Source organism: Leucoraja erinacea, chromosome 20 (genome assembly GCF_028641065.1).
Source record: "Leucoraja erinacea ecotype New England chromosome 20, Leri_hhj_1, whole genome shotgun sequence".
Lineage (NCBI taxonomy): Eukaryota > Metazoa > Chordata > Chondrichthyes > Rajiformes > Rajidae > Leucoraja > Leucoraja erinaceus.
This window is the reverse complement of record NC_073396.1, coordinates 26,426,269-26,453,698: the sequence shown is the minus strand read 5'-3', so window position 1 is coordinate 26,453,698 and position 27,430 is coordinate 26,426,269. Positions and strand designations below refer to the sequence as shown.

The 27,430-nt window shown below is 45.1% G+C and overlaps 1 protein-coding gene across 1 annotated transcript in view; it reads left to right on the top strand.

Moving 5' to 3' along the window:
• The window catches only part of LOC129707001 (uncharacterized), a 307,780-nt gene extending 282,058 nt beyond the window's left edge, over positions 1-25,722 (top strand). The window contains exons 8-11 of the mRNA XM_055651710.1: positions 1,390-1,493; positions 11,832-11,920; positions 18,448-18,499; positions 25,526-25,722. Coding sequence (XP_055507685.1) covers positions 1,390-1,493; positions 11,832-11,920; positions 18,448-18,499; positions 25,526-25,676 — 396 coding nt within the window. The 3' untranslated portion in view covers positions 25,677-25,722. The remainder of the gene's footprint in view (positions 1-1,389; positions 1,494-11,831; positions 11,921-18,447; positions 18,500-25,525) is intronic.
• Positions 25,723-27,430: the final 1,708 nt, after the last annotated feature.

The following is a 27,430-nucleotide window of genomic DNA, read 5'->3' as shown; positions in this document are numbered from 1 at the left end:
TTCTACATTCCCCTCACCAGATCCGTTCAATAATCTTGGTTAAAATAATCTTATCCATAATCCTGTGACTTGACCCAGTGGGAACACTTGTCCTTCCCACAGCTGGTAGAGCCATTGCCTCACAGCACCAGGGTTCCATCCTTACCTCGGCTGCTGTCTATGTGGAGTTTGCACGTTCTCCCTGTGACTGCGTGGGTTTCCTCCGGGTGCTCTGGTTTCCTCCCACATCCAAAAGGCATGTGTGGGTTTGTAAGTTAATTGACCCTCTGTAAATTGCCTCATGTTCGTAGGCAGTGGAAGTGATAGTGGGATAACATAGAACAAGTGTCAATTACATGCACCCAGTGAGCCAAAGGCTGTATCTTTTAATCAATCATTCAAAAACTGTGTCCACTCTCCCCAGTGCCAGTGTCCCATGAATTGAAACCTATTTCTACCATCTTTCAGCCACACATTCATTTCAATTATATTTACCTTTTGCCATGTGATCAGGCACTAAATGAGAAATTATTTCCTTTGTAGTTGGGACATCTTGGTCTGTGTGGGCAAGGGCAAGTTGAGCAGAAGGACCTGTTCCCATGAGCCTAACACAGGCAGGTGGGACTAGTGTAAAAGGGGCAGCTTGGTCTGCATGGGCAAGGGCCTGTTTGGATGCTGTGTAACTTAATGACTATATATATATATATATATAGACATATGACACTAGCGCTGCTCTTTAACTTGGGCACCAGCTTCCCATATCTCTCAGCAGAACCATTATCCATCATCCATAGTCCATTATCAAGGTGAATGACTGGACCTGAGGTGGTCAATGGCTTTAACATAGAAACATAGAAAATAGGTGCAGGAGTAGGCCATTCGGCCCTTCGAGCCTGCACCGCCATTCAATATGATCATGGCTGATCGTCCAACTCAGTATCCTGTACCTGCCTTCTCTCCACAACCCCTGATCCCTTTAGCCACAAGGGCCACATCTAACTCCCTCTTAAATATAGCCAATGAACTGGCCTCAACTACCTTCTGTTGGCAGAGAATTCCACAGATTCACCACTCTCTGTGTGAAAAATGTTTTTCTCATCTCGGTCCTAAAAGATTTCCCCCTTATCCTTAAACTGTGACCCCTTGTTCTGGACTTCCCCAACATCAGGAACAATCTTCCTGCATCTAGCCTGTCCAACCCCTTAAGAATTTTTGTAAGTTTCCATAAGATCCCCCCCTCAATCTCCTAAATTCTAGTGACTACAAGCCGAGTCTATCCAGTCTTTCTTCATATGAAACCATCCACCTCCTCCAAGGTCACGTTACCCCCAGCACCGAGCGTGTGGAAATGGCTCAATTATGCCGCTAATCCAGCAGATTCTAACCCCAGCAATCTTCATTGATTTTCAGATTCGACAAGACCTGCGAAACTATTCCATTTGCGTTTACCCCCAGACAGAGTTTGATGAAGATTCTGAAGACAAATTACTAAACGACATTGTAAGAGTAAGTATACATGGTAGTCATTACTCCCCAATCCTACAGTGGCCATCACTACCATTCCAAGTTTGTTTGGATGTTCTCTCAATTATTTTTTGTCATTTTCCTTCTCTCTCAGAAACAGTGACATTATGAGGACCCTTGCCTAATATTACGCAACCGAAACATCGTACATTCATTGCACTAATCCTGTTTAGTTTAATCCAGTCAGTGAAAAGACTACATGATTACAATCAGCCATCCACAGTCTACAGATACAGGATAAAGGGTATAACGTTTAGTACAAGATAAAGTCCAGTAAAGTCCGATGCTGCCTTACAGCGCCAGAGATCTGGGTTTGATCCAGACTACAGATGCTGTGTGTACGGAGTTTGTATGTTCTCACTGTGACCACATGGGTTTTCTCCGAGATCTTCTGTTTCGTCCCACACTCCAAAGACGTTTGTATGTTAATTGGCTTGGTATAAATGTAGATTGTCCCTAGTGTGTGTAGGATAGTGTTAATGATGAAAATGAAATGATTCAATTTATTGTCATTGTCAGTGTACAGTACAGAGACAACGAAATGCATTTTTAGCATCTCCCTTGAAAGGGAGACACAGGGCGTCGCGGTGTGCCCGCGCCTGCCGCCGTAACATTCCATTACAGGCAAAGGTGGGTGAAGTGTCTTGCCCAAGGACACAACGACAGTATGCACTCCAAGCGGGATTTGAACCGGCTACCCTCCGGTCACCAGCCGAACTCTTAGCCCATTGTGCTATCTGTCGTGGGACCATTGTGCTATATTGTGCTATAATGTGCGGGGATCGCTGATCGGTGCAGACTCAGTGGGCCGAAGAGCCTGTTTCTGCGCTGTATCTCTAATCTAAGCTAAACATAGTTCAAAGATCTCCAATGAGGCAGAGAGGAGGTCAGGTCCGCTCTCTAGCTGGTGAGAGGACCGTTCAGTTGCCTGATAACCGCTGGGAAGAAAGTGTCCCTGAATCTGGAAGTGTGTGTGTTTTCACACTTCTGTACCTCTTGTCTGATGGGAGAGGGGAGAAGAGAGAGTGAGCAGGGTGAGACCGGTCCTCGATTATGCTGGTGGCCTTGCCGCGGCAACGTGAAGTGTAGATGGAGGTTGGTTTGCGTGATGCTCTGGGCTACGTCCACAACTCTGCAATTTCTTGCCGACGTCCACAACTCTCTGCATTTTGTTGCTTGTTATCTGTCTGAAAGTTGCTGTGGAACGCATTGGTTCTGTAGTCACAAGTGGATATTGTGACTGCAACAGGATATAGATAGATTGAGGAGGCGAACACTTGGCAAACTGAGTTTAATGTAGGAAAGTGCGCCTCATAAAGAGGAATTATAAGGCAGATTATTATCTAAGTAGAAAAAGACTGCAAGGTTGCGCTAGAGAATCTGGATGTTATTATGCATAGTTCACATCAAGTCAACAAGCAGATGCAGCAACTAGTCAGGAAGCCTTGAATTTAGAAATAGCCAAGAAATGGAACTGCAGATGCTGGAATCTGGAGCAAAAGACTAAGTGCTGGAGCAACTTTGCAGGTCAGACGGAATCCATGGAGGGACTGGACAGACTATGCTGTACATGATCCATGTCCCTATGCCTCAGGCCCTTCTTCAGGCTGTCACATGTTCATACCCTTCATAGATGCTGCCTGACCCACTCCGGTCCACCTGAACCTTGTGTTTAGAAATGGGCATGTTTTGTTACAGTTGTACTGTGTCGGTGAGGCCGCACCTGGAGTATTATACACAGTCTTGGTTCCCCTACCAAGGGAATGGACATAGTAGCATTGGAGACAGTCCAAATGAGATTCACCAGGTATCTTCTGAACTGAAATGTCTGTCCTATATAAAGTCTGGGTCCGTGTTCTTGGGAGCTTAGAAGAATGGAGCATATAAGGGTAAATGTCAAAATGTTTTCACAAGGGGCAAAAATCACGACTAAGGAGACATAGTTTCAAGTTAAGAGGCCAAGCATTGAAAACCAAGTTACAGCCAGGCATTTAAACTGGAGCCCCAAGTCAGAAAGCAGAGCTAGTGGTACTCAATGTACATAGAACATAGTACAGTACAGGAACGGGCCCTTCAGCCCACAATGTTTGTGCTGAACATGATGCCAAACTGAACTGATCTCATCTGCTCTGTACTGATCCATGTCCCTGCACTTCCATGTACCTATCCAAAAGCTTCTTCAACGCCACTAATCTTAATTGCTCCTTAATCTGTATCCACCACCACCCCTGGCAGTGCAATCTAGGCTCCCACCACTCTCTGTAAAAAAACTTGCCCCTCACAAATCCTTATGATGCCAGAGTCCCAGGTTTAACCCTGACTATGGGTGTTGTTTGTATTTTCTCCCTGTGACTGCGTGGGTTTTCTCCGGGTGCTCTGGTTTCCTACCACACTCCAAAGACGTGCAGATTTGTGGGTTAATTGGCTTTGGTAAAAACAAATTGTAGGATGGTGCTAGTGTACATGGTCAGCACGTGATTGCTGGTTAGCACAGACCAGGTGGGTCGAAGGGCCTGTTTCCGTACTATATCTCAAAGCTAAAGTAAACTTTACCCTCTCCCCTCTCAACTTATAGCGAAGCCCTCTAGTGTTTAGTTTAGTCTAGTTTATAGATACAGCGTGTGAACAGGTCCTCCGGCCCACAGAGTCTGCACCGACCAACAATCCCCACACATTAACACTGTCCTATACACACTAGGGACAATTTACACTTATACCAAGCCAATGGAGTGTGGGAGGAAACCCAAAGATCTCAGAGAAAACCCAAGCAGGTCATGGGGAGAACGTACAGACTCCGTATAGACAGCACCCATGCTCGGGATCGAACTCGGGTCTCCGGCGCTGCAAGCGCTGTAAGGCAGCAACTCTACTGCTGCTCCACCGTGCCGCCCAACAGTGCTCGACATTTCCACCCCAAATAAATGAATCACTCAAATCGGCGTCGCTGAGCTTGGTCAGTATCTTGTCAATGTGTGTGGGAGCTGCCTGGGTATTAATGGACTGCTGTGGTTGCTGAGTTTCAGCGGTGTATCCATGCACCAAGGTTGTGTCCGTGCCTGAATGTTCCTGGAGAAGGAACACTTGATGTCCATTTGCATGCTGGAGATCTTCTGGGGATCGTGGCCACCTCAAGGGCCTGCTGTATTCTGGGCAATTGGGGAAATATTCCAGTTTAAGTTTGGTTTCAATTCAAAACAAAAATAGCCAAAAGGAACCCCTCCCCGCCCAAATGGGGGCCGTAGGTTGAAGGCCAAAAACAAAACCCCGCGAGTGTCTAAATTCATCGCTGGTCCCACGCACTAAATGTGTGACAGAGCAGTAATGGGGCAGAACTTCAGTAGTGGAGTGTGAGACATGGCCTTTTCAACCTCAAAGTAGCCCAATGTCCTAGAACCTAGAACAGTACAACACAGGAACAGTCTGAAGAAGGGTTTCGGCCCGAAACGTTGCCTATTTCCTTCGCTCCATAGCACCCGCTGAGTTTCTCCAGCATTTTTGTGTACCTTCAATTTTCCAGCATCTGCAGTTCCTTCTTAAACACAGGAACAGGCTATTTGGGCCACAATGTCTGTGCTGTACATGATACCAGGATAAATGGGACATGTTGGCCATCATGGATGAATTGGGCTGAAGGGCCTGTTTCCATACTCTGTGACTCTAAACTAATCTCATCTGCCTGCACATGATCTGCAGCCCTCCATTCCCTGCAAATCTAAAAGCTGCTTAAATGCCAGACACTATCGTATCCTGCACCACCACCTCCCACAGCAGCACAATCCAGGCACCCACCACCCTCTGTCTTTTAAAAAAAAACTTGCAATACAAACCACTTGCACATTTGTCTCCCCCACCTCCTGCGTTCCAAAGTTCATTGAGTTTTGTGAGATTACCTCCGATTTACCTCTTTGCACAGACCAGTTCTCGACTAGCAGTGATACAGACTAAACAATATATTGGAATTACTGCCCAAGTCTGCCGTGTTATATTGAGCTAAAGTGCTGGAGTAACTCATTGAGTCAGACAGCAACTGTGCAAGGAATGAATGAGTGACGTTTCAGGTCGGGAGCCTTCTGCAGCCCAAACTTCACTCCACAACTTTGCGTTTTATGCTAGATTCCAGCATTCGCAGTTCCTTGTGCCATTATTGTTACTTAATTTGGCTTAAAGGACCGAGGCTAAATCTTCACCTTGCCTTAAATCATACTGACTGACGGACTGACTATAATTCACTGTTTGATAGAAAAAAACTCAGGTTTATTTCAAGTCATTTATATGCACCACTGCTACTTATCCTTTGGAATACAAAACCCAGCAGGAAAAGGTGCAATAACTCTGCAAAACAGCTTCCAGCTGACCCTCTGTGGAGCATTCTGGTCTTGTGTCTTCAATGGGGATTGTTGAATTAGCTACACATTCCCTGAGAGATATATGGTGCCGCCCAGAGAGAGTTTTCATCTCCAACATGTCGTGGCTTTTCACAGTAATTTACAACCACTTCTGAGGTGCAGTCATGGCTGTAATGCAGGAAATGGTATGTTAGCATTCATAGCAAAAGGATTTGAGTATAGGAGCGGGGAGGTTCTACTGCAGTTGTACAGGGTCTTGGTGAGACCACACCTGGAGTATTTCGTTCAGTTTTGGTCTCCAAATCTGAGGAAAGACATTGTTGCTATAGAGGGAGTACAGAGAAGGTTAACCAGACTGATTCCTGGGATGTCAGGACTTTCATATGAAGAAAGACTGGAGAGACTCGGCTTGTACTCGCTAGAATTCAGAAGATTGAGGGGGGATCTTATAGAAACTTACAAAATTCTTATGGGGTTGGACAGGCTAGATGCAGGAAGATTGTTCCCGATGTTGGGGAAGTCCAGGACAAGGGGTCACAGTTTATGGATAAAGGGGAAATCCTTTAGGACCGAGATGAGAAAAAACATTTTTTACACAGAGAGTGGTGGATCTCTGGAACTCTCTGCCACAGAAGGTAGTTGAGGCCAGTTCATTGGCTATATTTAAGAGGGAGTTAGATGTGGCCCCATGTGGCTAAAGGGATCAGGGGGGTATGGAGAGAAGGCAGGTACAGGATACTGAGTTGGATGATCAGCCATGATCATATTGAATGGCGGTGCAGGCTCGAAGGGCCGAATGGCCCATTCCTTCACCTATTTTCTATGTTTCTATAAAATAAGCACTTGATGCCCTCGTGTGCTAAAACTTTAGCAATATAAGACATCAAATGTTTCTCAGCATTGCAATAATACTCAATCCATGAAGTGTCAAAACATTTGCCCTTCAGACTGTGTGCATGATCTTTGCAATGCAGGATTCCAATAAGCTGATAGTCAAGTGTCAAGAGTGTTTTATTGTCATATGTCCCAAAATGGAACAATTAAATTCTTACTTGCAGCGGCACAACAGATAGATGAACAGTTTTCACAGTGTAGGAAGTACCTGCAGATGCTGGTTTACACCAAAGATGGACACAAAATGCCTGAGTAACTCAGCGGGACAGGCGGATAGAGGTCCTTCTTGAGAATGGCTGAAGAAGGGTTTATCGATCGGAAACATCGTCCATTTTTTCTCTCCAGAGATGCTGCTTGTCCCGCTGAGTTACTCCAGCATTTTATCCAGCATCTTAATAATAATAATAATAATAATAACTTTATTTATAAAGCACTTTTAGGCAACATCAGTTACCACAAAGTGCTGTACATGGGAAATCAACAAAAAGTTATCACAAACTACTAAAACCATTAAGACGACAGGACTATAAAAACAGTAAAAAATTAAAAGACATTAAAAGCACTAAAACAGGAACAATGTCTCAGCCAGTGTCGAAAGCCAGTGAATAAAAGTGCATTTTTAGGGAGGATTTAAAGATGGACAGTGAAGGGGCCTGTCTGATCTGCAGCGGCAAGGTGTTCCAGAGTGCTGGTGCAGCAACAGAAAAGGCTCTATCCCCTCTGAGCTTCCGCTTAGACCTTGGTACCTCAAGGAGCAGCTGATCCGCTGACCTGAGGCACCGGGTAGGAGCATATAGGTGGAGCAGCTCAGAGAGGTAAGGCGGGGCGAGGCCATTCAAAGATTTAAAAACAAATAAAAGAATTTTAAAATGAACTCGAAAGTGCACTGGAAGCCAGTGAAGGGAGGCCAAAATTGGCGTAATGTGCTCCCTCTTTCGAGTTCCGGTTAAAAGGCGAGCGGTAGCATTTTGGACCAACTGGAGACGAGCCAACGAAGCTCGCGAGACTCCAGTGTAGAGCGCATTACAGTAATCCAGCCGGGATGAAATAAAGGCGTGAATTACTGTTTCAAAATGCTGCCGCTCGAGAATAGGCTTCACCTTTGCCAGCTTCCTTAGGTGAAAGAAGCTGGACTTAACCACTGCGCCTATTTGCTTATCTAATTTAAAATCACTGTCCATCATAAAACCCAGGTTTAAAACTGTTGGCTTTACGAACACTGCAAGTGGACCCAAGTCAACAGAGGGAGGTTCACGGCAGCCATTAGGGCCGAACAAAATCACTTCTGTCTTTTTTTCGTTAAGTCCCAGAAAGTTTAAGGCCATCCAGGACTTAATGTCCTCAAGACAAGACAGAAGTGATTTTAGGGAATAATTATCTTCTTTCCTGAGTGGCATGTACAACTGGCTATCATCCGCGTAAAAGTGAAAGGATATCTTAGATATGTGTACATTGTACTCTGACCACAGTAAACGTAGAACGCAGGGACAGAGCAAAAGATATTGGCTTCTAGTTGACAGTGATTGGCATATAAAATATGCCCATTGCTCTTCAATGTAGAAACCAGGAACTACAGATAGTGGTTTACCAAGGAAAGTAGTGAAATGCTGGTGTAACTCAGCAGGTCAGACAGAGTCCCTGGAGAGCATGGATAGTTTGGTTTAGTGTATTATTGCCAGGTCTACCGAGGTACGGTGAAAGGTTTTTATTTGCGTGCTACCCAGTTAGAGAAAAGACTATACATGAATACAACCGAGCCGACAACTGTGCACAAATAAAGGGATCAATATTTAGTGCAAGATATCACAACAAAGTCCGATAAAATCTAACTGGACTGGAGACTCTGCAGACTGTCGAAGGGTCCCGACCCGAAACATCACCGATCCACATTCTCCAGGGATGCTGCTTGATCCGCTGAGTTACTCCAGCACTTTGTGCCTTTCATCACCGAACAGCCTTTATTCTCAAGAGCTGACAGTCGGACTGACACATCTTCATTAGACAAACACTACAGTTAACACCCGTCTCATGTTAATCTCACTTTGGAGGTTAAAGTTTGACAGTCAACAGAAACAGAGATATGGAAGAATGAAGCTGTGAAATTAAACACATAAATGTCCAGCAGACAGACACAAAATACTGGAGTAACTCAGCGGGTCAGGCAGCATTGCTGGAGTAAAGGAATAGGTGACGTTTTGGGTCGAGACCAGCATCTGAAGTTCCTTCCTACACGCAAATGTCCAAGGCCAGTATAGTTTCTGTAGCGAGTTTGCAAAGTAAATTTGGCTCCCTGTGTTAAGAAATCCCAGTAATATCCCTGCCAGACTCTGTCATCTACAATGATTAATGTTCAGATCTCTTGGTTCTCCCAAGAAGAATTCAGTAGAGAGATAATGAATACAGACTCCCCTTATCTACAAATCACTTTCCAGCCAGGAAATATATTATTCTGCAAAATGCCAAACTTACACCTTGAGGTAATTCATTTTGAAGAATTCAACATGCATTTGACAAATTTAAAATCAAATTCCATTAAAAAATTAGAACCTCCCGTACCTCATGCAGATGAATAGTTCTCCAAAGTAAACACAAACTGCAACCAAAAGAGCTCTGGCATATTTGACACTCTCACCTCCTTCATTCCACCTTGTTAAGTGAGATTATTTCTGATTTGCCTCTTGGCCCAAACCTTGCAAAAATACAGTGTAAACCATATGTTGGAATTATTGCCCAAGTCTGGCGTACCATGCTGAGCTAGATTCACAGTCTCTCTTTACCATTTCTCTGATGCAATAACACGTTACAAACATTAGAAATGTGGACAAATGTGGGAACTGGAGGTTCTACACCAAATTCCTCTGCTCGATTTCCAGAGCTGCCACCTTCTCAGATCATTGCCCTTTGCCTGTTTTCACCTTTCGCAGTTGTACCTTCAACCATGTGTGGGTTCTTGGCAATGGAATTCCTTCCCTGAACTTCAACAGCTCTCTCTGCTCCTTCATGTTGAACATTAGAACTCGGCACTTTCTCATCACATGATGTCACTTGGTATTAACTTTATAGAGTCATACACTGTGGAAACATGCCCTTCAGCCCAACTTGCCCACACCGACCAACATGTCGCATCTACACTGGTCCCATGTGCTTGGCCCTTATCCCTTTTGACCTGCAGACCAGTCCTATCCATAACCAAGTTCAATCTGATAACATTTATGAGAACATAGAACAGTCGATCACAGGAACAGGTCCACAATGCCCGAGCTGAACATGACGCCAAGACCAGGGCGGCACGGTGACACAGCAGTAGAGTTGCTGCCTCACAGCGCCAGAGACCCAGGTTCGATCCTGACTGCGGGTGCTGTCTATACGGATTTGTATGTTCTCCCTGTGACCGCGTGGCTTTTCTCCCATAATCCAAAGATGTACAGGTTTGTAGGTTAATTTGCTTTGGTAAAGATTGTAAATTGTCCCTAGTGTGTAGGATAGTGTGAGTGTGTGGTGGCCGGCGCAGACTCGGTGGGCCGAAGGGCCTGTTTTTGCGTTGTATCTCTAAACTAAACTAAAAACAAATCTAAACCAATTTGTCCATAATCCACATCCCATTCGTATTTGGTGTATACAGCAAATATATATTTGTTGCAATATATCCTGGAACATTTTACACATCATCATCGTTGAAAACATCAGCAGGCACGGTGCCGGTCAATGCTGTGTACAACAGTGATCACAACTTCTACTGAAGTGTGGATGGTCGTTGGCTCGCTAGGAGCTCATCCGCCCTTCGACAGGTCTTGTTTTTGTTCCTGCTGGGGATCCACAGCCCCCTACTCACCTGGCAATCCAGGTGGGGAGATGGTTTAGTCGCTGACTATCCGACTGTGGAGTAGGTAACGTGGGATTACATGGTACCCGTGGCGGGAGAAACTCCCCCTGACATTTTACTATAATATAAAAACCAAATGATGAATGAGTTTCATGCACATCAGCCATTTAACATGACCACCATTACCTTATACTGGTTTAGTAATACATGGAATGATTCTTGTCTGGGCTAATTAGTATAACGTGTGTGGTTTCAAGCCTTGCATGAGAAAAAGATTATATCCTTAAAGGTTATTGATCTTTGATTCTCCAGGGTCATTCCAGGGATGAGAAAGTACAAGGGAAAAGCAAATTACATAGCTGGAGTGATGTGGGGAGAGGGAGGGAATTGAGTGAGGTATATTTGGCCCATGGCATGTAAAGGGCCTGTCCCACCAGCGATTGCATGCGTCTAGCACGACCAAACGTGGTCGCTTGAGGCATACGGCCTCGCGGGGTCGGTCCCACTTCGATCGGCAGAGGCGTATGGAGTTGGGCGGGGCTGGTCCCGACATCGGGCGGGGCTCAAAAAATCTTGCACTGTCCGAAAATCCCGCCACACGCCAACGGCTTGTCGGCCCGCAGGCGCATTGAGGGCGTACACAGCATCTCGACGGGCGTACACCTAGTGCATCTAGCGCATGCCGTTGCGTGATGACATCACCGCCCGACTTCGTGCGACGTCCAAATTCAGTCGGCCCGCCTCCTGCCCAGCTGATTGGTGAGTATGATGTTGGGACCAGCCCCGCACAACTCCATACACCTCCGCGGTTCGAATTGGGACCGGCCCCGCGAGGTCGTACGCCTCAAGCGATCACGTTTGGTCACGCTAGACGCATGCAATCGCATGCTGGTGGGACAGGCCCTTAAGGCGTGGATGAGAATGTGGGATAACTTAGAACTAGTGTGAATGGGTGAGTGATAGTCAGCATGGCTTTGGTGGGTCGAAGGGCCTGTTTCCATGCTGTATCTATAAACTAAACTAAACCTGCAGCAAGCATCAAGATTATAAACAAATTCCCAATGGATCATGAGATATTCCAAGTCAAGTTTATTTGTCACATCATACGAGATAATCAGAAGTGATCACGGATTTTTTGTGCAAAAGACAAAACAACAAAACAACCAAACAAATTATAAACACAATCATAACAAGTACATCATTGTTTGTAGAGTTAGTCCCTCCGACAGGAATTGCCTCTGGGAAAAACTCCTTCTATCAACCTCTCCCTTTGCAGTGGTGGGCACTGACCAGGAGCATCAGGTGAATGGGAAGAAGATATTAGGGAGGAAAACCAAGTGGGGAATTATTGAAGGTAAGGAAAATAACGTACTGACCCTTGGCCGCTGGTGTTAAGGAAACATGATTTGTGGAAGAAAAGGACACAAAGTGCTGGAGTAGCTCAGCAGGTCAGGCAGCATCACTGGAGAACGTGGGCGGTTTCAACACTTTGAAGCAGTTATTAAGCTTGGAGCAAAACACGAATTTACAGGTGATAACCATACAGTCAAACATTATATTAAAAAAATAGAAATAATGCACAAAAGGAAACAAGATGGGGTGCGAATTCATTTAAAATGAACATTGCCATCTTAATTAAAAAGCAGAAATTGGGAATGTGATATGTACGTGTTACATACTTGTACATCAATTCCAAACTAATTGGTTAATGGAGACTTCATAATCTATATAACTATTGAAAAGCTGATCTTGTATATTTATTTGTGTGTGTGTTTGTGTATAAGCACATCTTTGCGAAAAAATGATGCGGTAACGGTAATATTTTTACATATTCCGGTAGAGATGTTTCCACTGAAGTCAAAAATTGCCTTATCTGAAAATGTCATGCTTTATTTCTCGAGTTATTAATGAAAATGTTCAAAAATCTGACAAAATTTTGGGGGAAAACGACTGTTTTTCACTGATGTCACAATGGATCTGTGTGCCGTTCTTCCTTGCGTTGCGAGTGACATCTCCCCCCACCACCACTCCCCCTGGGCTCGGGACTGAAGCTGCTGAACTCGCAGTCCTTTGGTTGACGCCCGCCCCGCTGCCCGCTCCCTCCTTCCTCCTCCTCCTCTCCCCCCCCACCTCCTCCTCTCCCCTTCCACCACCTCCTCTCCCCTTCCTCCTCCCCCTTCTCTCGTCTCTCCCCCTCCTCCTCCTCTCCCCCTTGTCTCCTCTCCTCCTCCTCTCCCCTCCTCCTCTCCCCCCCCCTCTCTCTCTGTCTCTGCCCCTCTCTCTCTGTCTAAACCCCTCTCTCTGTCTCTGCCTCTCTCTGTCTGCCCCCTCTCTCTTTCCCCCTCCCTCTCTAGACACGCCTGCGAGTTGGGGGCTATGCGTGTGGATAGGGGGGGGGGATGGGGATAAAAGGAGCGAATTAATAATATTATTATAATATCAAGGGGGGGGTTATTGTGTGTGTGTGTGTGTGGGAGGGGGGTCTAGTTCATAAAAGCCAAAATATTGACCTAAAGATGTCCATTGCTGTGGTTTCAGACAAAAAAGTGACACAGTCACCCTGATGTATTTAAGCAGCTCTATTTAAACAGAAGTATTCAAGCATCTTAGATCTTAGGTCACACATGATTTTTTTTAAATCACTGTCTCATCTCTATCTCTCTACATCTCCTTTCTTTATACCCTCTCCCTCACATTATTCACTAGCACTCTACCTCCCTAACCCTTCATTTTGCTGCCACTTTTTTGTTCTCTTTCCCCACAGCCTCCCTCCATCTGTGTTGTGCACAGTCTTCTCCCCAGCCCCCCGCCCCTCTTCTTTGCTGCTCCCTTTCCACCAGTGGTGTAGTCTAGTTTTTTGTAGTGGGTATACTGTGATGATTCCCTCCTAGCCTCTTCCACACCCGTCCTATAAACACCGCGACACTCACTGTCGCATACAGCAGCCTACAACCACCATAAGTAATTGAGATTATTCAACACTCAATATTGTCATCAGTTTCTAGGACAATAACCAGTCAAATTAAAATCACCATTAGGCACTAGCATCAAATAAACTATAAAGCATCAATAAATAAATAATTGTTGGCTATATAAACACTGTACTACTGTATATGTAACCGGCCTGGCCTCAGTACTAAAGTGCTAAGGAGACGACGGGATACTTGAGTCTTTTGCACAGGACATTTATTGCTGCTGCTGCTGCATGCTCTGTTTAGAGTTTTGAGACAAGAAAAAACAGAGTTAGTCATTTGTCTACTACTTTACTACAACTGGATTGAGCTAGCAAGGCCGTTTAGTGAATATATGTGTGGTATTCATTCAGTTTGGGAAATCTCTTATAAGCTAGTAGCTAGTAGTCTAATATCTGCTAAAGTTCACTTGTATACGACTTTCACTTACCCGATACACTGCTGGCATCAGGCTCCGCTGTAGTTCCCTCTTCTTCATCTAACGTCCTAGTGACTGCTGGAGTGTCGTCCGAGGCAGCAGCAGGCTTGTTTTTTTTTTAAATGGCTAAGGGTAGTTTGTTGCTTCCGCTTCATATTTACTGTTGAGCCGCTGGACATCACCTCGGCGCCGACTGAGTTGATATCGCTGTCGTCTAGGTGACGTGACGTCAGGTCTAGGTCACGGGCCATGGTGGACGGAAGCCTCTGTATGGCTATTATAATGCTGCGTTCCATTGTACTCGGAACTCGGGACTTTCCGACTTCCGACAAGGAAAAGTGCGACTCTGACAGAGACACAGCGCACAGGTTGAATTTATGAATGAAAGTATGACAGTTCTGTGACAGAACTGTCATACTTTCATTCATAAAATAAACAGAACTTCTGTCGCTATTGAAGTTGATACGTGTCATTGCGCATTTCTAAGTGGGCATATGGAAATGCTGGAGCTTGCTTAGTGGGTATACGGCGTATGCCTGCGTATCACGTAGACTACACCTCTGCTTTCCACATTTACAGCGCAGTGCTACAGCTGGTAGAGTTGCTGCCGCACAGCACCATTGACCCAGGTTCAAACCTGACCTTAGGTGCTGTTTGTGTGGAGTTTGCACTTTGTCCCTATAATCGCGTGGGCTTCCTCCGGGTTCTCCGATTGCCTCCCATATTCCAAAGACGTCCGGATTGTAAATTAATCGGCCTTTGTAAATTGCCCCTTTTTGTGTAGGCAGTGGATGAGAAAGTGGGATCATTTAGACCTAGTATGAACGGGGAATCGACCTGCTGGCATGGATTCGGAGGGCCGAAGGGCCTGTTCCATGCTGTATTTTATTTTTTACTTTTAGTTCAGTTTTGTTTTCAGATACAGTGTGGAAACAGGCCCTTCTGCCCGCCGAGTCCATGCTGACCAATGATCACCCATACGCTAGTTCTATCCTACACACAAGGGAAAGATTTACAGAAGCCAATTAAGCTACAAATCTCCACGTCTTTGGATTGTATGAGGACACCGGAGCACCCGGAGAAAACCCACACGGTCACAGGGAGAATATACAAACTCCATACAGGCAGTAGCCATAGTCAGGATTGAACCCAGGTCTCTGACACTGTAAAGCAGCAAGTCTACCTCTGCCCCACTGGGCCTCCCTCTAAGCTCTAAGTTAAGCTATCTCTAAACGTTAGGAACAATGAACTGCAGATGCAGTTTTACATGAAAGGATGCTAAGTACTGGAGTAACTAGGTAGGTCAGGCAGCTAAGTTACGCAGTCCGAGGAAGGGTCCCAGCCCAAAAGGCCACGTGTCTATGTTCTCCAGAGATGCTGCCTGACCTGCGAGTTGCTCCAGCATTATCACTAAACATTTCTCCTCACACAAGCAGAGTGCGTGCTGATCAGTGACTAAGTGTGCAGGCTACAGCAGATGGACACAAAGTGCTGGAGTAACTCAGTGGGTTAGGCAGCGTCTCAAGAGAGCAGAGTCAAGAGTGTTTTTAACGTCATATGTCCCACAGATAGAACAATGAGATATTTGGTTGCAGCAGCACACCAGAGAGAAGGAATGGGTGGCATTTCGGGACAAGACCCTTCTTCAGGCTGAGAGTCAAGGGAGAGGGAGATATGGAAGGATAAAGTATGAAGTAAGGAACTGCAGATGCAGAGGCGCCAGACACAGACTGGCCCATTCAGCTGCCAAATGTCACAGCAATCGCATTCCAGTTACTTTGCCAGCAATAATGCAGCAATATTGCGTGAGTGCAATGAAGGAAGGCAGGGCTTGGGGTCTGTGTCGTCCTGAATCGTCACCCATTCCTTTTCTTCAGAGATGCTGCCTGACCTGCTGAGTGTGACTCCAGCATTTTGTGTCTATCTGGCGCTTGGGATCTTTGGGCAGCCTAATGTTTTAGTGTACCCTGACCAAAAGCCCAAGCTTGATATAAATCTCAAAACCAACCAGACATTCTTCAACACAGCCCTGTTTTCTGATTAGTTCCTGCTCTATACCCAGATGTCTCAGTACTTTATATAACAGGCTTATTCTGGAGAAATGTAATAAATGACTTACGGCTGTGAAAGCGATGAAACGGATTGGAAAACGTTCAACCCGACAAAGTGATTGGACTTGTCGGTGGTGTTAAAGTTGCACTCGTTCCCCACTAAGCAGTTTCCAAATATAATCAGCAACCTTGAGGAGAAACACCATATGTTGGGTCTGCAAAATGTAGAAAATGTACTGAAGACATTAAAGCATGTTACCCAACTTGCCTGAAATGTAAGACGTGTGTAGTGAGTTATTTTATTATTGCAGGGGAGGTCACTCACTTAGAACCGTTCAAAATAGTTTATTTTCCAAAGAGATCCAAGCCCCATATGTGTAAAATATGTAAAACCAATGTTGGCCCCAATTCATCAGCCCATTGTACAAAAATGTAACCAAATCACCATATGATTATACAGGATAGACACAAAATACTGGGGTAACTCAATGGGTCGGGCAGCATCTCTGGAGACAATTGGATAGGTGGCGTTTCAGTTCAGGACCCTTCTTCAGTCCCAACCCACAATGTCACCAATTCATTTTCTGCAGCATTTTCTATCTTTGGTATCAACCAGCATCTGCGGTTCATTTTTATTACATAAATACATTGGTTACAAGAACAGGTCGCGGGTATCCTGGGACTTGCATCTCGACAGTCCAAAGCCTCTTCAACAGTTTAGTGGGACCTTATTATCATGTGTATCTCGGTAGACAGTTTTGCATACAACTCAGTAAAATCTTACAGTACACGAGCACAATCATACCCAAGTGTGAGATTGTCAGAATAGTGGATTATACCGAGGTAGTCCACAAGAGTAGCCACGATTCTGGTGCCAAACTGAATCCTTCATGTTCCAAGGTTCTTAAAAATATTGTGTCTCAACCTGGTGTTAAAGACCCCGTGTTCCCCATTCCATCCAAAAGCTCAATCGCTGTTTAGTTTAGTTTAGAGACCTAGTGTCAAAACATGCCCTTCAGCCCACCTGAATCCATGCTGACCATGGATCACCCCTTCACACTAGTTCTATCCTACACACTAGGGACAATTTACAGAAGCCAATGAACATCCAAACCAGCGCGCCTTTGGAATGCGGGAGGAAACACGAGCACCCGGAGAAAGCCCACGTGGAGAACGTTCAAAGTCTGTACAGACAGCACCCGTGGTCAGGATCGAACCCTGGTCTGTCAGGCAGCAACTCTACCGCTGCGCCACCGTTCATTTTGAATTAAGATTCCCAGAATGGGGATCGAGACTCAGGAACTGTAGATTGACCCTTCACCATATGATGCAGAAACGTGAGAGTAAACTCTCCATGTTTCCCACATCTGGGGTCATTTGCTTCCACTCCAATGCCAAGACCAATGTGGGAACTGCTGAGTCTTCCACAGAGGGTGGCAAGTGGATGGGTTAGATAGGAAGCCGTGTATTCTTTGTGAATGGACCCCAGGTTCTGAACAACATCCCAAGTTCTCCTTCCAGACTTTGACTCCGCGCCAAGTTCCCATGATGATACACCCAAAGCGGCATCAAGAAAGACAGAGGAATCCTCTGCTCTGTCTGCCTAGTGACCTTCTGGAATAGAGCTTCTGTTTTGAGAGTCTGGTGTCAGGCATGCAAGCATGATGGCCAAAGCAAGAGAACTCCCAGATTGCAATGAGAAACTGGATGCTCTGCACATCAGCCTGGGGTGCAGATGAAGAAGTTGATTTGCTTATCCAAACTTAAATATCTTGGCCCTGTGTCCTGGGTGTTTAGAAGATTGAGAGAACATAGAACAAAGCAGAGGATAGATACAAAAGGCTGGAGTGACTCAGTGGCACAGGCAGCATCTCTGGAGAGAAGGAATGGGTGACGTTTCAGGTCGACACCCTTCTTCAGACAGTCTGAAGAAGGGTCTTGAACCAAAACGTCACCCATTCCTTCTCTTCAGAGATGCTGCCTGTCCCGCTGTGTTACTCCAGCATTTTGTGTCCATCTTCGATTTAAACCAGCATCTGTAGTTCCTTCCTGCATAGAACAAAACAGAACAGGAACAGATTATTCGGCCCACAATGTCAGTGCTGAGCACAATGCCAATTTAAAGAGCAGCAGAGGTGATCTCATTCCAGCATAATAGAGAGGCAATTGCTTGAGAATGGCAATCTGTTGTCTGAGAAAATGTCCCGTCCTGAAACGTCACCTATCCATGTTCTCCAGAGATGTTGCCCGACCTGCAGAGTTACTCCAGCACTTTATTCTACACATCATTCCAGCATCTGCAGTTCCATGTGCCTGCCGATCCCTTTGCACTGATTATGACTGAGTGAAAGTTTGTAAAGTTGTTTAGTGCTGTTTGACACTGTCAGTAATTGTGTTGATACCCTGGATATTATTAATATGTTGTCTCTTCATATTCCAGTTGAGAATGGGGCACACTGTGAATTCGCAAATCTAAGGGATCTACTGATCCGGTAAGATGCAATGCTTTCAGTTTTTTTACGCACTACTTGTCGACACGGGCAAAATTGCAATAAATGGCTTCAATGTTTTCAAAATAAGCAAATGAAGCAATTGAACTTACTTACGTTGCACAGTGACGCAGCGGTTAAGTTGTTGCCTTACAGCGCCAGAAACCCGGGTTTGATCCTGACTTATAGGTGCTGTCTGTACGGAGTTTGTATGTACTCCCTGTGACCGCAATGCTCCGATTGCTCCCATACTCCAAAAACATACAAGTTTGTAGGTTACTTGGCTTGGTAACGTTTTTAATTCCCTAGTATGTGTAGGGTAATGTTAGTACCTGCCTCAACTACCTCCTCTGCAGCTCATTCCATACACCCAACACCCCTTGTGTGGAAAAAGTTGCCCCTCAGGATCCTATTAAATCTTTCCCTCTTCACCTAAACCTATGTCCTCTGGTCCTCGATTCCCCTACACTTGGCAAGAGACACTGCGTGACTGACTATTCCTCTCACGATTTTATGCACTTTGACTGTAATCGAGGCAGGCGTCAGATCAGAAGAGGAGACTAACAAAGCCACCAAAAAATGAACTATTTTATAATTAATGGTCTGTAATATGTAGTGTAATTTCCACTTTAATACCCTCCAACTGACTGTGAGTGGAACCGCAGTAGACTGGCTCGTTAATATTGGATTTCATCGACAATCACATGGTGGAAATGTCTTTGCTCTGTAGGAGTGAATAACGTCACAATGGTTTAATTTGCACCTGATGGTATTTATAGAGCACAGACTCCAGCAACAATAGAACTGTTGCACCAGGATTTGTTAGTGCTGGCACAGTGTTCATGAAACTCTCTCAAGTATTCTTTTAGTTTAGTTTATTCTTTTTTCGTGTACCGAGGTGCAGTGAAAAGCTTTTTCGTTCATAGGTTAATAAGTGATAGGAGCAGAATTAGGCCATTCCGCCCATAAGGTTCATAATGTTCATTTATTGTCACATACACCAATTGGTGTAGTGAAATTTCACTGGCCAGGTCAGTCATACAATCAAGTCTACTCTGCCATTCAACCATGGCTGATCTATCTCTCCCCCACAACTCCATTCTCCTGCCTTCTCCCCCATGACCCCTGACACCCATACTAATCAAGAATCTGTCAATCTCTGCCTTAAAAATATCCACTGACTTGGCCCCCACAGTGTTCTGTGGCAATGAATTTGACAGATTCACCATCCTCTGCCTAAATAAATTCCTCCTCATCTCCTTCCTAAAGGAGCGTCCTTTAATGCTGAGGCGATAACCTCTGGTCCTAGACTCTCGCACTAGTGGAAACACGCTCTCCACATCCACTCTATCCAGTCAGCGGAAAGACGATACATGATCACAATCACTCTGTACAGATACAGGATAAAGGGTATAACATTTAGTGCCAGATGAAGTCTAATTAAATAAAAGATAGTTCAAAGTTCTCCAATGAGGTAGATAGGAGGTCAGGACCACCCTCTAGCTGGTGAGAGGATGGTTCAGTTGGGAAGACTTGGATTGTTTTCTCTAGAACACTGGAGATTGCAGGTGTCCTGAAAAAAAGTATATACAATTATGAGTGGTACCGATAAGATAGACAGTCAGAACCTTTTTCCCAGCATTGGAAAATCAAATGTTTGCAGGCATGGCATTAAGGTGAGAGGGGCAAAGTTTAAAGGAGATGTGTGGGGTAAGTTGTTACAAAGGGTGGTGAGTGCCTGGAATGCACGGTGTTCTCTAACTTCAAATAACCCTCTCTCCCAGTCCCTCCCCAAACCTAGTTCTCTGACTAGTTTCACTGTCCTCCTGATTAATTTTACTGTTTGTATGCCTCGTTGTCACCTTCCCCTCAGCCAGCAATGAACCATTCTACATTTCCTTGATCATCTGCTTTGATGTCACTTTCACACCTTATATTCTCTTTGGCCCCTTCCATACCTCCAGTTTCCCTCTCCCATGAGTCTGAAGAAGTGTCTCGGCCCGAAACGTCACCCATTCCTACTCCCCAGAGATGCTGCCTGTTCTGCTGAGTTACTCCAGCATTTTGTGTCTGTCTTCTGTGGTTTTGTTAGTTTAGTTTAGAGATGCAGTGTGGAAACTGGCCCTTCGGCCCATTGAGTCAGCATCGACCAATGATCACCCATTCACACTAGTTCTATGTTATCCTAGTTTTGCTTCCCAGAAATCAAATTAAGCTACAAACCTGCTTGTTTTTAGTATGTGCATGGAAACCGGGAAACCCAGATAAAAACCCACGCGGTTACAGGGAGAACGTGCAAACTCCATACAGACAGCACCCATAGGCAGCATTGAACCCGGGTCTCTGGTGCTGTGAGGCAGCAAATCTATCGCTGTGCCACCATGCCGCGGGTGTTGATAGCGATATGGATATGCAGGGAATAGAGGGATATGGATTAATGGCAGGCAGATAAGAGTTGATCTTGGCATCATTATCAGCACAGACATTGTGGGCCGAAGGGCTGTTCTATGTTCTATGAAGATCCTGATTACTTTCTGTTTGGTGATAGATTTACACACAGATGGAATTCACCTCCCTTTAGAGGGAGATGTCGGATGCTGTCAGTAATATTTTAATTGCTTTCTCTTTCATTGCAATCTAATCCCTGGGATATCAGATTTCATTTGCCTAATGCTATTATTTAAAATAGATAGCAGTATTATGAATCTTATTTCAAAATTATTGTTTTAATTCAATTCCTGCTTCAATAATTTTACATTTGCCAATTAGTTAAGTAATCCACTTGATAAACTACCACATAACCCATTAACTGCTGTTTACATGTACCTGTCACCCATTTCTGTCATTAAATACATCAGTGGAAGTAATTAAAATCCTCACGTACCCAGTGACAGGGGCGGCACGGTGGCGCAGCGGTAGGGTTGCTGCCTTACAGCACCGGAGACCCGGGTTTGATCCCGACTACGGGTGCTGTCTGTATGGAGTTTGTACCTTCTCTCCCTGGGTTTTCCCTGCGAGATCGGGGTTCCTCCTCCACTCCAAAGTCGTGTGGGTTTGTAGGTAATTGGCTTCGGTAAAACAAAAAAAGGTAAATTGTCCCTAGCGTGTATGATAGCACCAGTGTACGGGGTGATCACTGATCGGCCCAGGCTCGGTAGGCCGAAGGGCCTGTTTCTTCCTGCATGTTCTTCCTCAGTTTCCAAAGGAATGGCAGAGTCATTCAGCTGTTGAGCTCATTATCTGGCTGTACTTTGTTTGTATTTGAGGCTGCAGTGAATTAGCATCCAGCACAGTTCACTGATCATCCAGCACAAGGCACCTCATCGACCTCTAAGAAATAAGGGCCACACATGGGCAAATGGGACCATTTACTCATCCAACAATCCGAATTCTCTTTGTTTTGCCTAATGCCTGGGTTTCCCTCCCCACCCCATCTCCAAGGCTTGGTCATGGAGTCATACAGCGTGGAAACAGGCCCTCCGGCCCAACTTGCCCACACCCACCAACATGCCCCATTTACACTAGCCCCACTTGCCTGCATTTGACCCATATCCTGCTAAACATGTCCTATCTATATACCTGTCTAATTGCTTCTTAAACATTGCGATAATCCCTGACCCAATGTGGTCACAGGCTCGGCAAAACCACTCTTCCATTACGACCTCTTCATCAGTTTAGTACTCCCCAAGTCCTTTTTTAAGTACTGCTTTGTCCACAGATCCACGGGGAGGGAAATAGGAGATGAGGAGGATCCCAGAGGCATCGTGCGTTAGGCAAGAGATGAAACAGGCAGTACAAAAACACGGTTGATTTTTTAAGTTTTTGGTAGAGATACAGCATGAAAACAGGCCCTTCAGCCCACTGAGCCCGTGCCAACCGGCGATCACCTAAACACTAGTTATTTCCTAAACTCTAAGGACAATTTACAGAAGCAAATTAACCTACACACCTGGACATCTTTGGAATGTGGGAGGAAACTGCAACACCCGGAGAAAATCTGTGCAGTCACAGGGAGAACGGACGAACTCCGCACAGACAGCATCTGTAGTCAGAATCAAACCCGGGTCTCTGGTGCTGTCAGGCAGCAACTCGACCACTGCGCCACTGTGCCGCCCTGTTTATTTTCAGACCAGCCAGAGATAACTCCACAGAAAGGATGGCTGGTTTGTTAGCTGTAGTGATGCAATGTCATATGGCATGGTGGGCCCCTTGTCGTCCTGCAAGCTGCGAGATCTCCAGACACGCCACGGTTAGATATAGGTTTAGGATTATTATTGTCACGTGTACCGAGGTACGATGAAAAGCTTGGTTTTGCTGGCTACCCATTCAAATCAGATGATTCTGTACACCTGAATAAAATCAAGACCAACTCAAGTACAAGAGGAAAGATATAGAGGGCAAAATATAGTTCACAGGATTACAGATCAAATAATACCACACAACCAGGCCAAACTCAAGTACAATAGGTAATGCAATGAGAAAGATAGTGCAGAATATTAGTATTACAGAATTATCAATCAGTATCACAGACAAAGTCTAATGTCCGAATGGGATAGAGGTGAATTGGACAGTGCCGGATAACAGAGGGGAAGAAGCTCTTCCTGAGTCTGCTGGTGCACGCTTTCATGCTTCTGTACATTCAGGAGTGGGGAGAAGAAGCATTGGGTTGGCTGCTTTTCTGAGGGAGTGTGAAGTGTACACGAAGTACGTGGTGGGGAGTCTGTCCGATGGACTTGACCACAGCTACAACTCTCTGTTATATCTGGTGTGCTTGGTCAGAGCTGTTCCCAAAGCAAGCTGCCATGCAACCCAGCAGCATGCTCTCTACGGTGCATCTGCGGAAGTTCACACGTGTCATTGGAGACATTTCCTCAGTGTCCTTAGGAAGTAGAGGTGTTGATTGAGAATCTGGGAGCTTCTCACACATCACCGGACTGATCCCCTCTCACGTTACTGCAAATACAAATTGGCCTTCGAGTTGGAAACCGAACCAGTGCTCTGTGTATAAGATCATGAGAGGAATAGATCCTAGTTCTCTGACTAGAGAATAGAGTTTTTTATCCAGAGTTGGGGAATTAAGAACCAGAGGACATAGGTTTAAGGTGAGAGGGGAAAGATTTAATAGGAACCTGAGGGGCAATTTTTTTACACAGAGGGTGGAGGGTATATTGGACAGACTGCCAGAGGAGGTAGTTGATAGAGGTACTGTCACAACGTTTAAGAAACCTTTGGACAGGTACATGGGTAGGAATGGTTTGGAGGGATAGGGGCCAAACACAGGCAGGTGGGATTGGTGTAGATGGGGTGAGTTGGGCCGAAGGGCCTGTTTCCATATTGTTCGACACTATGACTTGCCTCGATGAGTTAATGGGACTGTAAAGCTACTTTTACTAATTTCTTAATTCAATTATCGATGAAAATGGACCTGCTGCTCAATTAAGGTTTATGTTCACCATTGTTAACACAATTATCTGCAAGGTAATTTTCTTTCACATTCTACCTCCAACATAAATTCCTTGCAGAGTTTCCTCACTCTCTGCTCGCCTATTTAAACATGCACCCACTGATACAATGAAGCAGCAAGCAAAACTTCATGCAGCGTACCACATCTTACATGGAGAAATAATTCTTGTAAGAGACGCGGTGGCGCAGCGATCAAGTTGATGCCTCACAGCGCCAGAGAACCAGGTTCGATCCTGACTATGGGTGCTATCTGTATGGAGTTTGTACGTTCTTCCCGTGACCTGCGTGGCTTTCCACGGGTGCTCCTGTTTCCTCCCACTCTCCAAAGGTTTGTAGGCTAATTGCTTTGGTTAAATTGTAAATTGTCCCTAATTTGTTTAGGATAGTGTGCATGGATCGCAGTCGGCAAGGACTCGATGGGTCGAAGGGCCTGTTTCCGCGCTGTATCTCTAAACTAAACTATAAACTAAACCAAGGTCACCAGAGACAATGAAGTAGTTTAGCAGAACATCGCTATCTATCGATGTGAATTAGCAAGAAATAGAGAGAGTAGAATTCCAACTAGTTTCACCATTTCGGAAATGAATTTAAATGATTTACACTTATTTTCAGCAAGAAATGCAAGAGAATAAAATAATTAACAAATTGAATCGAACTTGGTGCATGAAAAGTTTGAACTTACCAAAAATAAAATAGTACATCATGGCAGCGAACCTCAATCATGTCACAGGGTGATTATTAGAGACTGTTATTTGAATACAGTTATGACTTTCAAAAGACATTTGGACAGATATAGGAATGGGTCAGAGGGATACGGGCCAAATGCAGACACAATGGCGCCAGCTCAGAATGCCAACTTGATTGGCATGGGCAAGTTGGGCCTCTTTCCATGTTGGATAACATCATGACTTTATGAAACAGAATTGCACTCTAAACTCAGACTTGCATATTAGATACAAGATTTAGAAGCATGAGGGGGACTTCATTGAAACTTACCGATAATAAACAGCCTGGATAGAGTGAATATGGAGAGGATGTTTCCAATGGGGGGAGAATGTAGGACCAGAGGGCACAGTCTCAGAATAAAAGGACGTACCTTAAGAATGGAGATGAGGTGGAATTTCTTTTTCCAGAGGGTGGTGAATCTGTGGAATTCATTGCCACAGACGGCAAGTCTTTGAGTATTTTTAAATCGGAGATTGACGGGTTTTGGTGTCAGGTGTTATGGGGAGAAGACAGGAAAATGCAGTTGAGAGGAAAAGATATGATTGAATGGTGGAGTCGACTTGATGGGCCGAATGGCCTAGGTCTGCTCCTATAACTTATGAAGGTTCTTGATTAGTAAGGGTAGGCGGACCATCTTCGGCAGCATGAGCAAGTTGGGCCGAAGGGCCTGTTTCTGTTGTGCATGACTCAATGACTCCATTAGAAGATATCTACGGCAAAAGGTGGGTATATGAAGGTGCCGGTCTGCCATGCTGTCAGAGGGGTTTATCTGGACCTCCCTCCTAATGTTCCCCTGTGGGGCTTTGACTCATTCTTCTGTCTCTTCTCCTCCCCTTCAAGGTCCCACCTGCAGGATCTTAAAGACGTCACACACAGGATCCATTACGAGATCTACAGGGTGCGGAGACTAAACGAAAGCAACGGTATAATCAAGGGCTTGCCAAAAGAGAACTATGTATCCAGCAAAGAAAACCTGGAAAATAACCACTGAGAGACCCAGCACCGCCGGCCAGCAATAAACTTTGCATATTAACGTCTCCCGTGCATTGTACAGATTTTGTATTTTGAATAGAACTGGAGTCAGAAGTGTTGTCTGTGTTGAAGCAAGGCCATGGGAAATAGAATTTATGTCGATCTTTTTACAGGCGCTGGGGTGGATAAGGGTTGGGGGGGGGGGGGGGGGGAGGGGGGGAGGAAGGGGGGGGTGTTTGTTAGAAGTATGGTTTGGAGAAAGTATTGTTACCGGCTGCAAGATGATCATCATGGTGTCTGTAATCCTGTCTGTCAATAGCACAGGGGAGCTGAAAACCTAACGCTAGCATACTTAGATAATCAGTATATGTCAAAGATGTTCCCTTGATTTGTGATCATCTGCAACATTGCACAATGAATGCCTTTTACTCTGGAGTTTGATGAACCAGCTTGTTCAGTGAATGGTATAGTGTTAATGTTCACAAAACTAGAAGACACCGTGCTTTTAAGTTGTTTTTTCCTTTGAGATGGAAGACTGTGTATTGTCATTGAAAGCTGGCAGCCTTGACTCACTACCTCCCCCTCCTGTTTGAAAAAGTGGGTGTTGTTAGCTTGAGCAAGGAAGGGGCAGTGATGGGATGTTACTGTGTAGGAAGTAACCGCTGATGCTGGTTTGCACCGAAGATAGACACAAAAAACTAGAGTAACTCAGCGGGACAAGCAGCATCTCTGGAGAGGAGGATCTCTCAGTCCGAAGAAGAGTTTTGACCCGAAACATTGCATTTTCTCCAGAGGTGCTGCCTGCCCCGCTGAGTTACTCCAGCATTTTGTGTCTATCTGTGGTATTTTACTGATCTCCATCTCCCTGGTAGAAAGCCCATGGGCAAGCCAGCAAGTGACCACAACATGAGGAAGTGGGTGAAACTCATTCCATGAAGTTCTGTTTGAAATCGGATCAAAAGACAAAGAAGTCTTCCCGTTTCCATGCTGTATGAAGTGCTTAGTTACTGCACTAAATGGGTGTTGTTCAGAGGTACTTGTTGCAGTTAACCTATATGCCAGAACAGTTTATACAGTAAAAAAAACCCATCACTTTCACAAACCCACCTACAGTTTTGTGCTGTTAAGTGCCGATGTGTATTATGAGAATATACGTCTTTGAATCACCTTTGCAATAGTTTGCAGTGCATTCAGTTATTATTGCCAAACTTTTTTAAAGTGAAGTGCCATTTTCCAGAGTGTGTCAGTGCGGTGATAAAGGATGTCTGACTGTGGTTGAATAAATAGGACTGACTGGTGATGGTCTGACTCACGTGGAATTTATGTGAATACAACAAAAAAAAATCACTTAATGAACTTCATTTGCCATTGGACAGATATAGATTCTTGGAGGTAGACGCAAAATGCTGGAGATACTCAGCGGGACAGGCAGCATCTCTGGAGAGAAGATGGACACACCCTTCTTCAGAGTGTGGTCTCGACCCGAAACGACACCCATTCCTTCTCTCCAGAGATGCTGCCTGTCCCACTGTGTTACTCCAGCATCTGCAGTTCTTTCCTACACATCCTATACATTCGTAGAAGCATCTTTTTGCATGTTGTAGAATGGAAACGTTCCTGTGAGACAGAAGGAGTTATTTACGCTGCTGAATCCACGCAGGCTCCATAGACAGTAATCTTTTTAGCCATCTGGCCATCACCAGACCCTGACATTTATATAACGTGCATCAGAGGCTGGCAAAAGACTGGGATGCAACACTGAGACAGAGCATT